This window comes from Perognathus longimembris, chromosome 17 (assembly GCF_023159225.1).
Source record: "Perognathus longimembris pacificus isolate PPM17 chromosome 17, ASM2315922v1, whole genome shotgun sequence".
Classification (NCBI taxonomy): domain Eukaryota; kingdom Metazoa; phylum Chordata; class Mammalia; order Rodentia; family Heteromyidae; genus Perognathus; species Perognathus longimembris.
Window position 1 is genome coordinate 16,247,256 of NC_063177.1, and position 17,062 is coordinate 16,264,317.

General features: G+C 42.4%; 1 protein-coding gene across 2 annotated transcripts in view; it reads left to right on the forward strand.

Moving 5' to 3' along the window:
• Smg6 (SMG6 nonsense mediated mRNA decay factor) overlaps positions 1 to 17,062 on the forward strand; it is a 249,996-nt gene that overhangs the window by 69,835 nt on the left and 163,099 nt on the right. For both annotated transcript variants that reach the window (XM_048365165.1, XM_048365166.1), the window contains one exon: positions 2,812 to 2,957. In XM_048365165.1, the coding sequence (XP_048221122.1) occupies positions 2,812 to 2,957 (146 nt within the window). The remainder of the gene's footprint in view (positions 1 to 2,811; positions 2,958 to 17,062) is intronic.

Sequence of the window (17,062 nt, forward strand, 5' to 3'; positions counted from 1 at the left end):
TTCTAATCTGTAGTGGTTACTGCTCATCCAGGAAAGGCCAAAGTAGGGGTGAAATTAGCAGCACCTTTCGCTACAACTTGAGATTGTTTTGTGTCTTTTGAGAAGAAATCCTTCCCTGTGGCTTTCCAGAAGCTATTTATTAATCCAGCCTAGAGCTGTTCCCCACCCTACCCCTCAGTGTACCACAAGCAGTTTTCTTTGATGGGGGGGGAGGAGGGGGGAGGAGGAGGTGAGGGTGGATAAAGGATACTTTGCTGACCACGAATTGTTAGCATGGCTCTAAGACGGTGTGCTTGGTTTCTTTCTCGCTCACCAATTTTTAGTTTGCTTTTTATTTCGGAGGACTTCAACTGTGGTTTGTTCCTGTTGCCAAAGGAGCTTCAGGCATGCACCACTGTTTAGGATCCAGTGGCCACATTTGGCAAGCAGTGGTTTGAATGACCTCTCCTTAGGAGCCCTAGGTCACTGGCTGGATTTCTGCCTCCCTCCATTACAGGCTCTTCCTGTATTGGGAGTGGCAGTTGGCCAGGGCATTATATTTCCACTGGCCTGAAAACATACAGACCCTGATGAGTAGAGGCTTGTAAGAGGGAAAGGAACAACAGTACAGGAAAGGCTGAAACAAATGATTGGGGCCCTAGGTCTTGAGAATTCTGAAGAGGAAGTTTGGAATCTTTAGGTGGAGTAGTTATGATAACATCTAAGAAGATCACAGCAGAACTGTCATGTTTCCCCTCCCCTTCTATCCTCTTCCCTTCTTTCCCCTTATCCTCCCCTACTCTTTCCTTTTCCTTTCCTTTCTTAGCACTAGGTCTTACTAGTAACCTAGGCTGGTCTCTAACTTGTGATCCTCCTACTTCAAACTTGCAAGCGCTGAGATTGCAGGTGTGTACTATCACACAAGCTCTTGTTTTTTTTGGTTTTTGTTTTGTTTTGTTGCCAGTCCTGGGGCTTGAACTCAGGGCCTGAGCATTGTCCCTGGCTTCTTTTTGCTCAAGGCTAGCACTCTACCACTTGAGCCACAGTGCCACTTCTGGCTTTTTTCTATATATATGGTGCTGAGGAATTGAACCCAGGGCTTCATGTATGCAAGGCAAGCACTTTACCACCAGACCATATTCCTAGCCCTCACACAAGCTTTTATAACTGGTTTCTTGAAGTAACTCATTAAGAATCTTAGTATCATGAGATTCCTTTTATAGACTATAGTTTCCTTCTTTTCTTTTTATTTTTTTTTTGTCAGTCCTAGGATTTGAACTCAGGGCTTCATGCTTATTAGATAGGAGCTCTACCATTCAAACCATGTCCTCAGCCATTTTTTAATCTACATTCAGAAATTGTAATGGCTATGAAAATACAATATCAGCCAGGTGCCAGTGGCTCACACCTGTAACCCTAGCTACACAGGAGGCTGAGATTTGAGAGTCATGGTTTGAAGCCAGCCTGAGCAGGAAACTCCATGAAACTCTTATCTCCAATTAATCACAGAAAAAGCCGGAAGTGGCACTGTGGCTCAAGTGATAATGCGCTAGCCTTGGGCAAAAGGAACTCAGAGACAGCACCTAGGCCCGGAGTTCAAGCTCCAGGACCAGGGAAATAAAAGATACAATGCCTATTTCCCAAAAAAGAAAAATCATTCTTTATTTTTTAAGAGGCAAAAAGGGGTAATATGACTAGTTGTCTTACCCCAGCAACCCTTCAACAACCCACATGAACAACCTCTGAATTGTTCATTTCTTTCATTGTTCCATTTCTTATCAAAAGAAACAGGAATGGGAAGAATCCTAGAGTATACATGCATTTGCTATTATATCTTGAGTTGATTCCCAGCCCTCTAGCCCTTTCTTGCGTTAGTTATTTCTGGATAAAGTCTTGTGTCTGCCTGTGATTGGCTTTGGGCTGTGATCCTTCTATAAGTGCCTCTTCCTTGCATAGCTGGGATCACAGGCATATAACACCACACCCCAGCGCAGCTTAGAATATATGTGTTTTGTTTTTTGTTTTTTGTTTTGTTTTTGCCAGTCCTGGGGCTTGGACTCAGGGGCCTGAGAGCACTGTCCTGGCTTCTTTTTGCTCAAGGTTAGCACTCTACCTCTTGAGCCACAGTGCTACTTCCAGTTTTTTCTGTTTATGTGGTGCTGAGTAATTAAACCTAGGGCTTTGTGCATGCTAGGCAAGCACTCTACCACTAAGCCACATTCCCAGCCCTAGAATATAGTTTTAATATCAAAGTTTGAGAACTAAGGAAGTATTCAAGCTTAAAGGAAATTTCTTTACTATTTAGAAAAACTGTTTTGTTTTTTTTTTGGCCAGTCCTGGGCTTGGACTCAGGGCCTGAGCACTGTCCCTGTCTTCTTTTGCTCAAGGCTAGCACTCTGCCACTTGAGCAACAGCGCCACTTCTGGCCGTTTTCTCTATATGTGGTGCTGGGGAATCGAACCCAGGGTTTCAGGTATACGAGGCAAGCACTGTTGCCACTAGGCCATATTCCCAGCCCCAGAAAAACTGTTTTAATGAGAAAATTTTATGTCACCTTGAACCCAGTTACTGCCAGGGATTAGGAAATAGAATACCAAATCATTATAGTAACTGATAGTGATGATCCCAAGAACTGAGTTGTTTTCATCTCTGAATCCTGAACACTTTATTCCTTTTTCCTTAAATCTGTGCAAGATGGCATGGTACCAGGAATGTTTGTGAAAGTAAGAAAGAAGCATCCTAGGCATTAGTTGTTTGCATTTAAGGGTGTGTATGTGGATTGTCACTCTACTCTTGGGACTGTTCCTCACTAATAGGCCCCTGTATCTGCAGGATGGAGACATTCCCTGCAGTGGCTGAGAAGGTTCTCAAGGAGTTCCAGGTATTGCTGCAGCATAGTCCATCTCCTCTTGGAAGTACTCGAATGCTACAGCTTATGACCATCAACATGTTTGCTGTACACAACTCGCAGTTGAAAGGTAAGTAGCATCTAGTTATTTCATCTAGGAAGAGATTAGTCTAGTTTCTGTCCTATCTATGGTATCACTTCCTCAGTGCCACAAACACACGCACTGCCCTCCCAGCCATTGACTCTAAGATCATTAGTCTCTTCTCTGAAATCTGTAACACTATCAAGTGCTTGGGTATGATGAAAGGAGGGGACTGTGGTTATAGAGCTTCATTTGCAAACCAGGAGATGAAGTTGCACATCTGGCCATGCTAAAGGCAGCATCAAGTCTTGGAAGCTACAGACCCAGAGCCTCTCCCAAGGGAGAGGCATTGCTGAAATGTTTCACTGCAGAGACCATACACTTGGCAAGGACCGGGAATGGCTGTTTCTGGACTCTTGTACCCTGTTTGTTCAATATGGAAAAGTCTAGCTCCCTATGGGATATCCCTTGTGGGAGTCTGCCAAAGAATAAGAACAGAGAATTGATGAGTTTTGGTAACTCAAATCTGGAAGCAAAATACCACCAGGCCCAGAATTTGGCTAGTATACTGGCATGCATTCTGAAATCCTTTCTTGAACGTGGGGGGGGGGGGGGAGGAGGGGCCTAGGGAGAGAGAAAATGTGTATATATGTGATGGGGTAGGGGAGTTGGAGGAGGCAGATTGGCAGAGGTTGCTTTTTCTTGTGTTCTTTTTTGGATGGTACTAATGGGCTATGGCTTGCACTCAGGGCCTTTCATTTACTTAGCTTGTTGGTTTGGCTGGTATTTTACCACTTGAGCTACACTTCCTTACATTTTGCTGGTTATTTTGGAGGTGGGGTCTAGGGAATTTTTGGTGCAGGTGGCCTCAAATTATGATCCTCCAAATCTCAGCCTCTCAAATAGCTAGAATTATAAGTGTGAACACTAGGCTCAGATCTGGTATTTCTTTTTTTTTTTAATTTTTATTTTTTGGCCAGTCCTGGGCCTTGGACTCAGGGCCTGAGCACTGTCCCTGGCTTCTTCCCGCTCAAGGCTAGCACTCTGCCACTTGAGCCACAGCGCCGCTTCTGGCCGTTTTCTGTATATGTGGTGCTGGGGAATCGAACCTAGGGCCTCGTGTATCTGAGGCAGGCACTCTTGCCACTAGGCTATATCCCCAGCCCCAGATCTGGTATTTCTGAGCAGAGTGCTACTGACTCTATTATTGTACCTTTTCTTGGAGCTTTCTCTAACCCCAAAGTTTATTTCTCTTTCTGTTTGTTCCTGGAGAGTAATGTTCAACTTTTGGTGGAGAGGAATTTCTTCCCTGTTGAGTGGATCTACTATACTTTCCCTGGAAACAGGGTTCCTCCAAGGATTTGTATAGGTAGGTCCTTAGTTACTTGGGCTTTCAATCACATCTGAATCCTAGAGGAATCCTTTCAGGCTGCCTGGTATAGTATTCAAAATCCCAAGAGAAGGCAAAATGCATAGGCTTAAGGAGCTTTCTTGAACTTGGCTAGTTATTCTTGAGGCTATTCATTATGAGGCTATGAGGAGGAATGGGGTCCCGTGGAGCAGTGCTGGTTTTTAAGGAGGAGGAAAAAAATGTTTGTTTCTTCCCAAGAGAGGAGAGTCTACCAAGAAGGAACCTCACTGGACTCTGAAGGTGGGGTCTCCAAAGCTTCCCTCCTCATTTTCCTCCCTTCTACTAAAATAACTGCCATTGAACTAGTGGCCTATGATAAAGCTACAACACATTATTATTAACATCAAAAGACCCATGGCTGTTGAAGATACAAAGGTAAAGGACCTGCAGCTCTTGCCTGTAAACCATCTGTTTTGTCCATAGGAAGGAATACCTTGGTCATTTCTAGGCTGTTTTTTGTGTTTTTTAAATAAAATTTTTGTTTTACATTTGTGTGTTGGTACTGGGATTTGAACTCAGTTCCTCTTGTTTGCTAGGATGATACTCTACTGCTGAGCCATGCCCCCAGCACTTTGGACTTTTCATAGGCTACCAGTGAGTTTCCTTGTAGTTGTTAAGTACAGGTTAAAAAATATGTAAGAGTGGAAGTAAGGTAAGTACAAAGAAAGAAGGAAATAAGTCGTTCCATTTGAAGCCAGATATTTTTTGTAGATATTTTCCATGGTTGGTCTTAACAAATTCCCTGTAGCAAGGAATGACATATATAAAAGTCTGTCCTTGTGACTTCTCCTCATTACTAGCTGTGATCCAACTCTTACCTCTGTATCACAAGAGGAGCCTGAGCTAGGGTGATTGGTCACAGGCTCAAGGGTAGTTTGGAGAAAAACAGCCCAGGCTACAGGATATAACACTCAGCTAGGACACAGAGCTCTGTGGACATGCTGCCAAGTACCCGGTGTGCAGCTGAGGCGGCTGTCCAGACCCCACTGTGTGGGCTGCCATTGGGAGAGGGGTGAGCAGAGCACTCAGCAGGGCTGGTTGGTGGGAAGATGCACTTTTCCATTTCCCAGCACATGAGTCATCTTCTCTGGGCCCCTGTGCTGTGCTTGCACGGACAGTGGCAAGAAGGGGGTGTTGTGGCTGAGTAGCAGCATCTGTGCCGGGGGTGGAGCGGGAAGAGGGTTGGGGAGAGGGTAAAGATTTAAATCCTTCACTAATCAGCAGCAGTTTGAATCACATTTTTATGAGTAAGGAAGTGATAAATCAGCCCTGCATGTTCAGCCCCCAAGTGCCGTCAGCTGGTGCCCTTCTAAAGGTTTCTCTCCGCCAGTCTGCATGCTGTCAAGAGTCACCACCCAGCCATAGGTCCCTGGCTGTCTGAAACCAGGAAGTGCAAGGTCTGATGCTGCCTGGCCCTCCCAGGTGCTTGGGGTCTGTGGTGATTTGGCAGTCACTACAAGTTATAGAACATCTGGGCCATCATTTTTCTTTCCATTCTTTCTTGGATGTGTCCTTCTGGGTGGGTGTTTGTGTATGTCAGTTCCTGGACTCTGTGGAGGAGAGCATTCCATCCTGAAGCAGAAGTGATCTTGTGGCCCACAAAGCAGTCCAGATCCTCTCAATCTGTGCCTGAGTCTTCCCCAAGATGTGGGGTCAAAAGTATCATTTGGAGAGCAACAGAAAAGTCCTTACTTAAAAAAAGCATGTCCTTTGCTTATGCCTCTGATACTATCATGAGTCATTCATTTTTGTGCTCCAAAGCTGCCTTTGTAATAGCTAACTTATTTTCCTAATATCAGTAGCCCAGGGACAGAAATCATACTATCATTAACACTTCAGGGCGATTATTTTTGATATGTTTTCTTTGTGGATATAGAGCTGTTTAAAAGCTTTGTGTACTGTAGAAGGCAAAATGGAGGGAAGCTGAGATGGTGGGGAAAGAATGACATCTTACCCTACATTTGGCTTTTCCCTTAACTCTGCTCATGAAGTTGGAAGCTGGGAGGTTAGATTGACCCCTCTTTCATCCAGAGTCAGGTTCTTCCCACCCACTGGGAGAATATTTGTGAGCTCTCCTTCATATCATTTAGCCAACTGAACATTCAGGTCTTAGCAATTACCTTAAAACTCACGGGGTTGGGGGCTATTTATCGGAAGATTTTTATTTCCCCCTATCATGTAGGCCCTATGCAAAACCTTATTTTAGTGGGACTATAGAGAGTCTGGAATCTTAATACTCTACACTAAGGTAGTTGGAGACAAATAAATTTGAGGGATGGGATAGCATGTAGTATTGTTGAATGGGTGAGGAAGGCCATAGCTCTGAGAAAGCTGTTTTCCTTACCTGGCCTATATCCAAATGTGGTGAGATAGGTGGTTCCCAGAGTGATGTCACAATTGGTAATCTCTCAGTGGCATTCTGAGCCTGAAGGGAGAAAAGGCCTTCTCCACATGCCTCAGTATTTAATACTTCAGTAGCCATCTGATTGGCTGATTTGAGGTGAGGGTGAACTGCTGTTGATCTAAACCACAAGAACTCCAAGAATTTTAATTTTTTAAAAATTCTGTAATTTAAGGAAACAAATCTTGGTCTTTGAAGATGAATAATTGAAGCAACATTTATGATAGGGCATCACGGAAATGCCTTTGCATCCCCCATCTGTGCCCAATTTATTCCAGCTTAACCAGCCTACCTCACCACCCCCCCTTCTCCTCTTGCTTTCTATCTCCCCTCGTATTCTTCTTTAAAAACCTGTTTTATAATATTTGGAATCAAAACCATTTCAGGCACACACTGTTTTATTTTATTCTATTATTGGATTATATTTCCTATAAATCATTGGATGTTACTCATTGGCCACTGCTGGAATAACTTCCCTTTTCTTGCCCTGGCCGCTTCTTCTTCCTCTTCTACCAGGTTCATAGAATATGTTTCCATTTCAGCTTTGCCCAAAAGCCCTGATAGCAGCAAGAGGGCACCCAAGAGACACTTCTTTCTATGCTATTGATGTTGCTTGCTTTGAGAAAACATTTGGGAGCCAGAATTAAGGTAGAGCTCGACTGGCTTTTCTTTCATGATCATTTATGTTTGATTTTGTTTATTTTTGTCTTTTGTAAGACAGTATCTTGCTATATAGCCTGGGCTAACCTTGAACTGGCTATCTTTCTACCTCCTAAGTGTCAGGATTACAGTTATGCCACCTTGCCTGGGTTATGCCTGTTTTTTTTATGGTGTGAATAGTGTTGAATCATAGGAGAGAATGCCATCTGTGTATCTTCAGAAAGCTAGAAAACTACAGCCATCTATTTGGGACTTACAGGGCTTTAGCTTATTGTTATGTATGTGTGTGGACACTAGTTGAGACGTTCCCTTCACAACCAGAATTTGTCTTGTAGCATACAACCTTGGAAATTTTAGGAAAAACAATTTGCTCCCCTTTATTGATTCATATCTGTCTGAGTCTCTTACTGAAGCAAAATGTATGAAGTGCCTAATCCTCTGCTTTTCAGGACAGTTGTACAGGAAATCTACCTTTCATGAGGAGTTAGGCTTGAGTTTAGTTGGGTAAACTGTCCCTCTCTATCCCATGTGGTAGAAGTCCTTGGGCTCTTTATCTACAAGGATCCATGAGTAGATTGCTCTCAGTAAGCAGAGCTACCTGACTTGAAGTTTCAGGACTCTTTAGGTAAGAGTAAATTAATAGAAGGCTGGTGTGACTAGTAAATTTTGTGAGAAATAGAGTCAAAGCTCAGAATAGGTTAGACTTTGGAAGGAAGGCCAAAGAAAGCTACTTTTTTTTTTTTTTTTTTTTTTGCCAGTCCTGGGGCTTGAACTCAGGGCCTAGGCACTGTCCCTGAGCCTCTTTGTGCTCAAGGCCAGCACACTGTCACTTGAGCCACAGTGCCACTTCTAGCTTTTTGTAGCTCCCCCGCCCCCCAGCTCCAGGCCTTGCGCTTGCCAGGCAGGTGCTCTTCCACTGAGCTAAATCCCCAGTCCCTCACTTCTAGCTTTTTGAGTAGTTTATTGGAGATAAAAAGAGTCATGGTCTTTCCTGCCCCGGCTGGCTTTGAACTGCAATCCTGAGATCTCAGCCTCCTGAGTAGCTAGGATTACAGGCATGAGCCATCAATGCCCAGCTAAGGCTACATTCTTAAAACTTTGCACTCTCTCCCTAATGGGTAAACCAGTTGTTTAGCACAGGTTTCTTCTCTTAGCAGTTTGATTATGGATCTAACTATATAGTTTCTTGCAAAAGAAGAAGGGAAAAAGAAAAAGAGAGAACATGTAAAGAAGGAGACCTACCTATCTTTCCAACTCTGAATTCTAGGGTTTTGTTTTCAGAATCAGCCTATTACTTTTTAGGCTTAAAAGAAACAGTTATAAAAAGCTAAGGAAAACAAGAAAACTCAGTTATAAAAATCAAATTAGCATAGAAGTTATATCAGCTGAAGAAATCATTTTTGCTTCAAGATAGCACTATGACTTGGTGTCTATGGCCACTTTGGTGTGGAATGCACAAGTGTAATATCCTACTGTCCAGTTGTTATTGTGAACTATATCATTTCTGTTGCCACTTTATTGCTTCTCAATTTGATTTTCTTCCCTATCCAGATGAACTTAACTGAAAGAGAGATAATGTTTGGGAGAATTTTGGCAGCAGGATTTTCAGTTACCTTTTTCATGCATTAAAAGAAACTTTTCCTGCCTGGTGCTGGTGGCTCATGCCTGTAATCCAAACTACTCAGAAGGCTGAGATCTGAGGATCACAGTTTGAAGCCAGCCCAGGCAGGAAAGTCTATGAGATTATCTCATTAATCACAGAAAGCTGTGGCTTTTCAGAAGTAGAGTTGTGGCTCAAGTGGAAGAGTATTAGCCTTGAGCACAAATTCTCAGGGACAGCACCCAGATCCAGAGTTCAAGCCCAGGACAGTCCCCCCTCCCCCCCAAAAAAGAAACTTTTCCTGAGGAGGAAATTATAAATGTCTGTCTTCAAGGCATTGAGAGCTGTACAGAAGCCACAGGCCAGATCCACACTCGGTGTTGAATGCACAAAGAAAATAACTGCAATTTTCAGAGGATATGATTAGTGATACAATAGCAGAAACAACTGTGATAATACATGTTATATACAGTTACTATATACATGTTTTCATTTGCTTCTCCTGTTGTTAGGCAGATTCGACAGATATTTTGATGTCCTACTTCATAGATAAGAATAGTATCGGAGGGGCTGGGGATATGGCCTAGTGGCAAGAGTGCCTGCCTCATATACATGAGGCCCTGGGTTCGATTCCCCAGGACCACATATACAGAAAATGGCCAGAAGTGGCGCTTGGCTCAAGTGGCAGAGTGCTAGCCTTGAGCAAAAAGAAGAAGCCAGGGACAGTGCTCAGGCCCTGAGTCCAAGCCCCAGGACTGGCCAAAAAAAAAAAAAAAGAATAGTATCGGAAAGGTTATGTAACTTAGACAAGATTACAAAGCTAGTAAATTACACCTAGGTGTCAAGTATTCAGCCTTTTCCACCAGATGATATAAAAATGTCTCTGGACAGCTAGACAGTGCAAGAATTTTTCTCCTAATCTGAGTACTCTGCTATTCTTTGATGAGAAGAGTGATCCATGACTCAGATTTGGGAATAGAAGAGGATCAGAAGTAGAAGTGAGAGAGCTGGAGGGAATCAGAATTCTCCCAAGTGGCTTGGGACTCAGGGGCAAGGGGCACATGTAGCAAACTGGTAGAATGGTATGATTTGGACAACTTAAGTCTTCTGTGCTTCATGTTTGGTATTGTCATGTATAGAAAAAAAGATCCCTCTCACAATAGAGAGCATTATTTATGAGCAGTTGGTAAAAAGCTTATCTCTCTCTTGGAATTATGCCAATTATGCTACATATATATGTATATTATTTTTTGTTTATATTAGTGCTTTTACTGTGTTTGAACTGAGGGCCTGGAACTGCCCCTTACCTTTTTTGCTCAAGGCTGATGTCCTGTCACTTAGGCCACATTTCCACTTCTAGCTTTTTGCTTGTTAATTGGAGAGAAGCATCTCGTGGGCTTTTCTGCCTGGGCTTGCTTTGAACCATAATCCTCACATCTCAGCCTTTTGAGTAGCTAGGTTTATAGGTGTGGGCCACCAGTGCATACTCACTTCCTTTTTCTTTTTTGTCAGTCATGGGCTTGATCGAACTCAGGGTCTGGGTGCAATACCTGTGGTTTTGTGCCACAGCTGCTCCTTCAGTTGTCTGGTGGTTAGTTGGAGAGAAGAGTCTCACAGACTTTGCTGTCCAGGCTGGCTTTGAACCAGGATCCTTACATATCTCATCCTCCTGAGTCACTAGGATTATAGGTATGAACCCCCAGCACCCAACTCAAGTACTTTTAAAGTAGTATTTTAGGGCTAGGATGTAGCTCAGTGGCAAAGCACTTGTCTAGAAAGTGCAACATCCCAGGTCTGATCCCCAGTACCAAAAAAAAAAAAAGACAAAAATTTTTTAAAATTGTTATTATGTAGGTGATGTTCAGAGGGGCTACAGTTATATTCAGTCAGATAAAGGTACATTTCTTTTTGGACAATGTGACCTTTTCCCTCATTCTCTCCTAGTTTTTCCTTCCCATCCCCACCTACAAGTTGTATGGTCCATTTTTAACATAATGTCTTTTTAATTTTTTTTCTTTTTTTGTTGGTCCTGGGGCTTGAACTCAGGGCCTAAACTCTGTCCCTGAACCACTCTCTGCTCAGGGCTAGCTTTCTATTACTTGAGCCAAAGCTCCACTTCTTTTTCTGTTTATGTGGTACTGAGGAATTGAACCCAGGGCTTCATGCATGCTAGGCAAGCACGATACCACTAAGCTACATTCCCAGCTCCTTTAAAAAAAAAAAGAGAGAGACAGAGACAGAGAGAGAGAGAGTGAGTGAGAGAGAGTGAGAGAGTGTGTGTGTGTGTGTGTTTTAGTCCTGGGCTCAAACTCAGGATTGGGTCCTATTTCTGAGCTTCTTTGCTCAAGGCTTAGCAGTCTACCAGTTGAGCCACAGCTCCACTTCCAGCTTTTCTTTTTTTTTTTTTGGCCAGTCCTGGGCCTTGGACTCAGGGCCTGAGCACTGTCCCTGGCTTCTTCCCGCTCAAGGCTAGCACTCTGCCACTTGAGCCACAGCGCCGCTTCTGGCCGTTTCCTGTATATGTGGTGCTGGGGAATCGAACCTAGGGCCTCGTGTATCCGAGGCAGGCACTCTTGCCACTAGGCTATATCCCCAGCCCTCCAGCTTTTCTAATGATTAATTGGAAATTAGTCTCATAGACTTTCCTGCCCAGACTGGCTTCTAACTAAGATCCTCAGATCTCAGACCTCTGAGTAGCTAGGATTACCAGGAATGAGCCACCAGTGCCCAGCAAAATTTTATGTGTTTTTTTATTAGCATATATTAGTTATATAAGGTGAGTTTAATGTGACATTTTCATACATGTATACAGTGTATTTCTATTAACCTTACCTCTTTTATTACTCCCTATCCCCCTTCTAGTTTTTTAAAAAACAACATCAACAGATTTTATTGTTTTATTTTTCTACATGCATCCAAACTACACAGACCATATTCATCTCATTCATTCATTTTTTTTTCTCCCAGGCTTCTTTGATTCAATGTGCTTTGTGAATTATGTCCATGTTAATGTGTGCAGTCATAGTTCATTCATTTTCATTGCTGTATTACATTTTACTCATTTACTAGTTTATTCATTCTTGTATCAATGAGCATTTGGGTTCTTTTGTTTGGGGCTATCATGACCATTGAGACCATTGACATACATTGTAGTTATTGGGGGTGTGTGTGTGTATGTGTATTTCCTCTTCTTCCTTGCCTTCCTCCCTTCTCTCTTTTTTTTTTTAATGCCAGAACTGGGGCTTGAACTCAGCCTTGCCTTCTCACTTGGCTTTTTGTTCAAGGGTAGTGCTTTACCACTTGTAGTACCACATTCTCTACTTCAAGCTTTTTGCTGTTTAATTGTAGATAAGAGTCTCACAGACTTTTCTACCTGGGCTGGTTTCAAACTGTGATTTTCAAATCTCAGTATCTTAAGTGACTAGTATTATAGGCATGAGCCACTAGCACCTGGCTATACTATCCTATTCCCCCCCCCCCCCAGTCCTGGGTCTTGAACTCAGGGCCTGAGCACTGTCCCTGGCTTCTTTTTATTTATTTATTTTTGGTGGGGGGGCCAGTCCTGGAGCTTGGACTCAGGGCCTGAGCCCTGTCCCTGGCTTCTTTTTGCTCAAGGCTACCACTCTACCACTTGAGCCACAGCTGCTACTTCTGGCTTTTTCTATATATGTGGTGCTGAGGAATCAAACCCACAGCTTCATGTATACGAGGCAAACACTCTACCACTAGGCCATATTCTCAGCCCACTATCCTATTTTTAAAATCAGTTTTAGTAAGGAAAAGTTTATATTAAAAATGTATGTATAAATATGCATTTCAACTAATTTGATGCATTTATATGCCCAAGTAATCATCACATCAATATACAAAGTGTTTTCATCATCCAGAAAGTTCTTAATTGAACCCATACAATTGATCTCCATACTTGGCCCTAGGCTAATCTTTCGGTCACCTACAATTAGATCTATCTTTTCTATAGGCTTTTTTTTTTGTCAGTCATGGGGATTGAACTATAGGCCTGGGTGCTGTCCCTGAGCTCTTCTGCTCAAGGCTAGCACTCTACCACTTGAGCCACAGCACCACTTCCAGTTTTTTCTGAGTAGTTTATTGGAGATAAGAGTCTATGGACTTTCCTGCCCAGGCTGGTTTTGAACGGCGACCCTCAGATCTCAGCCTCCTGAGTAGCTAGGATTATAGGCGTGAGCCACCAGCGCCTGGCTTTGTCTAGAGGGTTTTTTGTTTGTTTGTTTTTTTGCCAGTCCTGGGGCTTGAACTCAGAGCCTGAACACTGTCCCTGGCATCTTTTTGCTCAAGGCTAGCACTCTACCACTTGAGCCACAGCACCACTTCTGGCTTTTTTTTTTTATATGTGATGCTGAGGAATCCAACCCAGGGCTTCATGTATGCGAGGCAAGTACTCTATCGCTAGGCCATATTCCCAGCCCCCTTTCTAGTTTATGTAAGTGGAATCATAATAATAGTGTGTTCACTTTGTGTTTGCTTTCTTTTTGTGTGTGTGTATGTTTATTTTCTTTGCTCAGCATAATGTTTCTGAGACCCGTATTATTACATATATATATACATATATATATTTCTTTTGTTTAGTACTCTTGTATGGAGATATGCTACACTTTTGTTTATCCAGGTATCTGTTGATGAACTTTTGTGTTGTTTCTAGTTTGGGGCTTCTAGGAATAAAGCTGTCATGACATTTGTAAATGTTATTTTAAGGACTTATTTTCATTTCTCTTATATAAATACCTAGTTGTGGACTTGCTTGGTCATAGTGTAAGTGTATGCTTTATTTCATAAGAGCCAGACACTTAAGGTTAGGTTAGGCTGTTGAAACCTGGAAGATGAGGGATGAAGCCAACCTTAGTAGAAAAGTCAGAGTCTATCTCCAATTAGCCAGCAAAATGCTGCTAGAGGTGTTACTCAAGTGATAGAATGCCATGTGTGAGCAAGAATGAGTTCAAGCCCTGAGGTTTTTTTTGTTTTTGTTTGTTGGATTTTTTTGTAATTTATTTATTAATTAAACAAAATTTTTTTGACAAGGTGTTGTGCAAAAAGGGTACAGTTACATAGTAGGGCAGTGTGTACATTTCTTGTGATATCTTACACCCTGTTTTTCTTTCCCTTCTCTAGGTCAGGTAGACATATATACAATACACAATGTACCAAGAACATATACAGTAGCCATGTGGCCCACGCTGAAGAAAGTTCACCTAGGGCTTTAAATGTAATGTCGACATTAGACAATATGTCGACAATAGTCTTATATGAACGTATATACATAGCTTTTGAGCTATTGTATTCCACTGAGAGGTCAAATTTTTTTTTTTTTTTTTTTTTTTTTTTTTTGGCCAATCCTGGGCCTTGGACTCAGGGCCTGAGCACTGTCCCTGGCTTCTCTTTGCTCAAGGCTAGCACTCTGCCACTTGAGTCACAGCGCCACTTCTGGCCATTTTCTGTATATGTGGTGTTGGGGAATCGAACCCAGGGCTTCAGGTATACGAGGCAAGCGCTATTGCCACTAGGCCATATCCCCAGCCCCTGAGAGGTCAATTTTTGACCTTTATATGTTGAGTAGTTGTTTGGTTTTAGTTACATAATGTTGGGTCGCTGCCCCAATCCTGTGGGAAATACCATTTGACAAGCAGTTTTTGGTTTCACAGACCTGGTCTCTACTGTCTCCCCTTCACCCCATCTTAACAGTCATATATCAGGGAGATCATGCCCCTTTGTTTTCTGTGTTCTAGGCTTGTCTCGCTCAACATTATTTGTGCAAGTTCTGACCATTTCCCTGCGAAAAACAATATTTCACCATTCCTAATCCCTATGTAGTATTCCATGTGTATAGGTACCATAGTTTTTGGATCCATTCATCTGTGGAGGGGCATCTGGGTTGTTTCCATATTTTGGCTATTGTGAATTGTGCTGCGATAAACATGGAAGTGCAAATGTCTTTTTGATATCTTGGGACCTGCCTAGGAGTGGTATGGCTGGGTCATAGGGTAGGTCTATATTGAGCTTTTTGAGAAACCTCCATACTGTTCTCCAAAGTGGTTGTACTAATTTGCACTCCCACCAACAATGGAGAAGGGTTCCTCTTTCCCCGCACCCCCTCCAGCATTTGTTGTTGCCTGAGTTCAGAGTATAGGCCATTCTAACTGGAGTGAGGTGGTATCTCAGGGTTGTTTTTATTTGCATTTCCTTTACTACCAGGGATGTTGAACATTTCCTCATATGTTTCTTTGCCATTTTTATCTCTTCTCTTGTGAAGTCTCTCTTTAGCTCCTTTGCCCATTTCCTAATTGGTTTACTGGGCTTGGAGGGGCTTAGTTTTTTGAGTTCTCTGTAGATGACGGATATTAGGCCTTTGTTTGTTGCTGTGCTGGTAAAGATCCTTTCCCATATGGTTGGCTGTCTTTCTATTTTGGTGGCTATGTCCTTAGCTGTGTAGAAACATTTTAATTTGTAGTAGTCCTATTTGTCGAGTCTCTCCCCTATTTGTTGTGCTCCTAGGACTATATTCAGGAAGTTCCTTCCTGTGCCTATAAGTTCTAGCGTCTTTCCTACTCTGTCCTTCAGTAGTTTCAGGGATTCAGGTCTGATATTGAGGTCTTTGCTCCATTGTTGATCTTGGTGCATGGTGATAGGCTTGGGTCTACTTGTTTTCTGCATACGGCTGCCCAGTTCTCCCAGTACCATTAGTAAGAGACTATGTTTATTCCATTGTATATCTTTAGTTCCTTTGTCGAATATCAGCTGACTGTAAGAGTGCAGTTTTATTTCTGGATCTTCAATTCTAATCCATTGGTCTTCCGATCTGTTTTTATACCAATACCAGGCTGTTTTTGTTATGATGGCCCTGTAGTAGAGCTTGAAGTCTGGTATTGTGATACCTCCTGCGTTGCTTTTTTTGCCTAGAATTGCTTTGGCTATTCTAGGTTTTTTGCTGTTCCATATGAATTTATGGATTGCTTTCTCTATTTCAGTGAAGAATGTAACTGGGATTTTGATAGGGATTGCATTGAATTTGTATAACAATTTGGGCAATATGGCCATTTTCACTGTATTGATTCTGCCTACCCATGAGCATGGGAGGTCTTTCCATCTCCTTGTGTCTTCTTTGATTTCCCTTATTAGATTTTTATAGTTCTCATTAAATAGGTCCGTCACGTCCTTGGTTAGGTTGATCCCTAGGTAATTTTTTTTTTTTTTGCTACTGTAAATGGAATTGTTTCCATAATTTCCTTTTCTGCTTGTACAGTGCTGGTGTACAGAAAAGCTGCTGACTTTTGTGGATTGATATTTGTATCCTGCTACTTTGCCAAAATGGCTTATTAGGTGTAGGAGTTTGGGGACTGAGTTTTTTAGGTCCTTCAGATCATGTCGTCTGCGAATAGGGATAGCTTTGATTTCTTCCTTGCCAGTGTGGATCCCTTTGATGTTCTCCTCTTGCCTTATTGCTATGGCTAGGGATTACAGCACTATGTTAAAAAGAAGTGGGGAGAGTGGGCATCCTCGTCTTGTTCCTGAGTTTAGGGGGAATGATTTTAGTTTCTCTCCATTTAATACGATGTTAGCAGTTGGTCTGTTGTATATGGCTTTTATTGTTTTGAGGAATGTTCCATCTATTCCTGTTCTCTCCAGAGCTTTTTTTTTTTTTTTTTTTTTTTTTTTTTGCGCCAGTCCTGGGCCTTGGACTCAGGGCCTGAGCACTGTCCCTGGCTTCTTTTTGCTCAAGGCTAGCACTCTGCCACTTGAGCCACAGCGCCACTTTTGGCCATTTTCTGTATATGTGGTGCTGGGGAATTGAACCCAGGGCCTCATGGATACGAGGCAAGCACTCTTGCCACTAGGCCATATTCCCAGCCCCCCTCTCCAGAGCTTTTAATTAGTATGGATGTTGTATTTTGTCAAAGGCTTATTGGGCATTGACTGAGATAACAATGTGATTCTTGATTTTAGTTCTGTTTATGTGGTGAATTACATTGATTGATTTACGGATGTTGAACCATCCTTGTGAATGTGGGATGAAGCCTACTTGGTAATGATGTATAATTTTCTTGATCATT